We start from the raw sequence: 2639 nt of genomic DNA, 5'->3' as shown, positions 1-2639 counted from the left end.
TTGCCAACTACCGCGACTGCTGTATCTTGAACGGCCTCGAACGCGACAAGGATTAACGCGATGACGTTGCGCACCTCTCTCTTCCTCTCCTTCTGATCCACCTCCTAACCCCAGCTCGTTTACTCGAACGCTTGCGCCGCGTAATATTCAGTTTGGGTTAGGTTTGCCGTGGTGCTGCCATCTGTCAATCGATCTTCGAAATAATCTGTTTTCGCAATATAGTTCCAACATTTAACGAAGCTCTGTATCCGCGTTAAATATCATTCTCAATCGGTCTAAATAAAAGCTGTTCAAGTTGTTCTCTCAGTTGGTATAAATCGTTACAAATGCGAACGACGGACTTTACTTTTGCTTGTTTACTTCTTTTAAACCAAGATGACGAGAAATATCATTGATGCTACGACGCGTAGTCATCGATCGACTATGGGTAGCTTATAGACGTACGTTTCGTTCTTCTGTTCCTAAATCCATTGTACGTGAGTATTTCTTCTTTCATTTTTCGCTGACTCGTGCCGAGTGAATCACTTTATATATTCGAATCACGCGTCATCAAAAATTAACCTATGTCCATTGGTCGAGATTGGTTAGGTTGCCAAGTTTTTTTCACGCAGATAACCTCTTCCGCCTTTCGAGATACGTTGGAATAATCGTCGTTGCTATTTCGCTGCATCGCATTCGCTAAAAATGTCTTGGTTGTTCGGAAAGAAGAAACGACATAAGGACTCGCCTCCCGATTCGACGGAAGAAGAACAGTCATCGAGTCAAAGCGATGGATTCGATATCATTTCAATGCCCCCAGCAATGCCAATGGATACAAGTCACAACACCGCGGCTACGCATTCTAGTAGTAATTTATATCCGTACGTTCCTCCTGTTCCAAACTTTGGCCAAGGTTTACCGCCCGAATTGCACAAAGACTATAATCAAGGAGAGAACGCGCCGCACTATTTGAACGGAGTTCCATTTAAATTGTGCAAACGTCTGGAGATTAACACGAGCAACGATTTCGAAATAGACAGCCTTAGAATTAGCGAGATTTTGTCTTTTATAGAGAGAATAGAAAATCGAAATTACGATTATAGCTTCTCGTTGGAAGAAAGCATCATGGCAGAAATGAATAGTAGAAGCGACGAATGATTTCCTTTCCAACGCGCAATGTCCACGAGATCGTCTAAACCACCGTTACTCGTTACTTTGATTAATTTAATTTAAATTTTACTTAAATTAATTAATTAAACGTGTACTTTCTACTCGTGATTTAACGAAGGAAAGGAAAACAAAGAAAAGAAACTAAACCAAATTACCTTCACCCACGCTCGATAATGCACGAGCACAAATTTATTCGATAAAGAAAATACGCGATGAAGTTTTTGTACGCGCGTTTGTAACATAGCACTTATCCATAATTTTAAGTATACTCTATATTATATATCACGAGTTTGTACATTTGTATCGGATGTATAATTTTAATGTGTTAATACGTGCTTTTAATAAATATTAAGCATCACCAGACGATTGATTCTTTCAACGCGACATACACCTGTCAACGTTTGGTAGCGAATCGATTGCGAACGTCACTCGCGAACAGGAGAGAAAATGTATTATACAAATATCGTGTATATTATCGTAGTACCAGACAAAGCGAGGTGATGGCGAACACCAGAAGATAAAATGGCATCCAAGTTTTAAGAAAACCTGAAAAGCTGAAAAAAGGCAGATGCGTTCTAAGATGCTCGGTAACGTTGATGTCGACGTCGAATCCGTCGAATGTTCTCTTACCTTACATACTTTCCCCAGATAAGCATAAGCAACGCAACCTTTACCATATTCCAATTATTCGAATTATCATACGACATTAGATCTAACGCTGTAGCTACGTGAGAATGACAGTTGTCGCAACATAAATTGTGCTGTGAAGAAGATAGACGTAGTCTTAGAGAAAAATAATTGCGAAGATTAGAACAAGCTTAAACACTAACCATCCTATTTTTATAGATTTCACTCGCATTTGCGACAGCAGAATCCCATCCCTGAACGCCTCCTTTGGCTTTGGTATAGTTCAATTGCAAGTATTTCGTGGGCTTTCCAAACGTCATATTATCTTCCGCAACGTGATACGGACCAGCGAAGTCTCGTATCACACCGGTAGAAGTGGCAATCCCCACGTGACCAATGATAGGTAAGAAATATCTTCATAACGAAACAAAAGCAAACGCTTTGAGGTTGCGATAAGGGGAGATATCGTGAAATCAGCAACGCAGATATATCATATATCGATCGACTCGTACTATATAAGAATTCCAGCGTGCCACCGATTGAGGTTATTTTTCTAGCTCTACTTACGTCAGAATCGGTAGAGGTGTCCAAACTATACAAAATGGGAACTTTTGCCTTTCCAAATTAATAGCAAGATCTATATTTGACATATTATCGGAGTACTCTTGCGGCTCGGACAACAATTCCTCCTCTTTCATATTTTGTTTTGATAGTGAGCGACAACCTAGCTCCTTTCTCTCTCTTTCTCACACACGCACGAAACACACGCGCGCGCACACGCTCTCTGTTTCTTCCAGAGACATCTAATGTTACTTCTTGCAACTAATGTTTGAAAGGATAGCTGGCGCGCGGTACGATAACAC

General features: G+C 40.5%; 2 protein-coding genes across 4 annotated transcripts; one reads left to right on the top strand and one right to left on the bottom strand.

Annotated features, from left to right (window-relative positions):
• The first annotated feature begins 211 nt into the window (after positions 1–211).
• On the top strand, positions 212–1512 carry LOC126917419 (uncharacterized). 3 transcript variants are annotated; one of them, XM_050724260.1, is made up of 2 exons: positions 212–476; positions 589–1512. In XM_050724260.1, the coding sequence occupies exon 2, from the start codon at positions 685–687 to the stop codon at positions 1135–1137; it is 453 nt and encodes a 150-aa protein (XP_050580217.1). In that variant the 5' UTR covers positions 212–476; positions 589–684; the 3' UTR covers positions 1138–1512. The 3 variants fall into 3 exon arrangements, with proteins under 3 accessions (XP_050580217.1, XP_050580216.1, XP_050580215.1); XM_050724259.1 differs by having other exon boundaries at positions 213–476; positions 612–1512; XM_050724258.1 differs by having other exon boundaries at positions 214–472; positions 612–1512.
• Positions 1301–2619, bottom strand: LOC126917417 (transmembrane protein 222). Its single transcript, XM_050724256.1, has 4 exons — positions 2344–2619; positions 1980–2190; positions 1780–1910; positions 1301–1703 (listed from the first exon to the last, which is right to left on the bottom strand). Exons 1-4 carry the CDS (start codon positions 2472–2474, stop codon positions 1622–1624), a joined length of 555 nt encoding a protein of 184 aa, XP_050580213.1. The 5' UTR covers positions 2475–2619; the 3' UTR covers positions 1301–1621.
• Between the last annotated feature and the right edge of the window lie 20 nt (positions 2620–2639).

Source organism: Bombus affinis, chromosome 6 (assembly GCF_024516045.1).
Source record: "Bombus affinis isolate iyBomAffi1 chromosome 6, iyBomAffi1.2, whole genome shotgun sequence".
Classification (NCBI taxonomy): Eukaryota; Metazoa; Arthropoda; class Insecta; order Hymenoptera; family Apidae; genus Bombus; species Bombus affinis.
The sequence above is the reverse complement of the archived record's forward strand: the minus strand, read 5'-3'. Positions and strand labels throughout refer to the sequence as shown.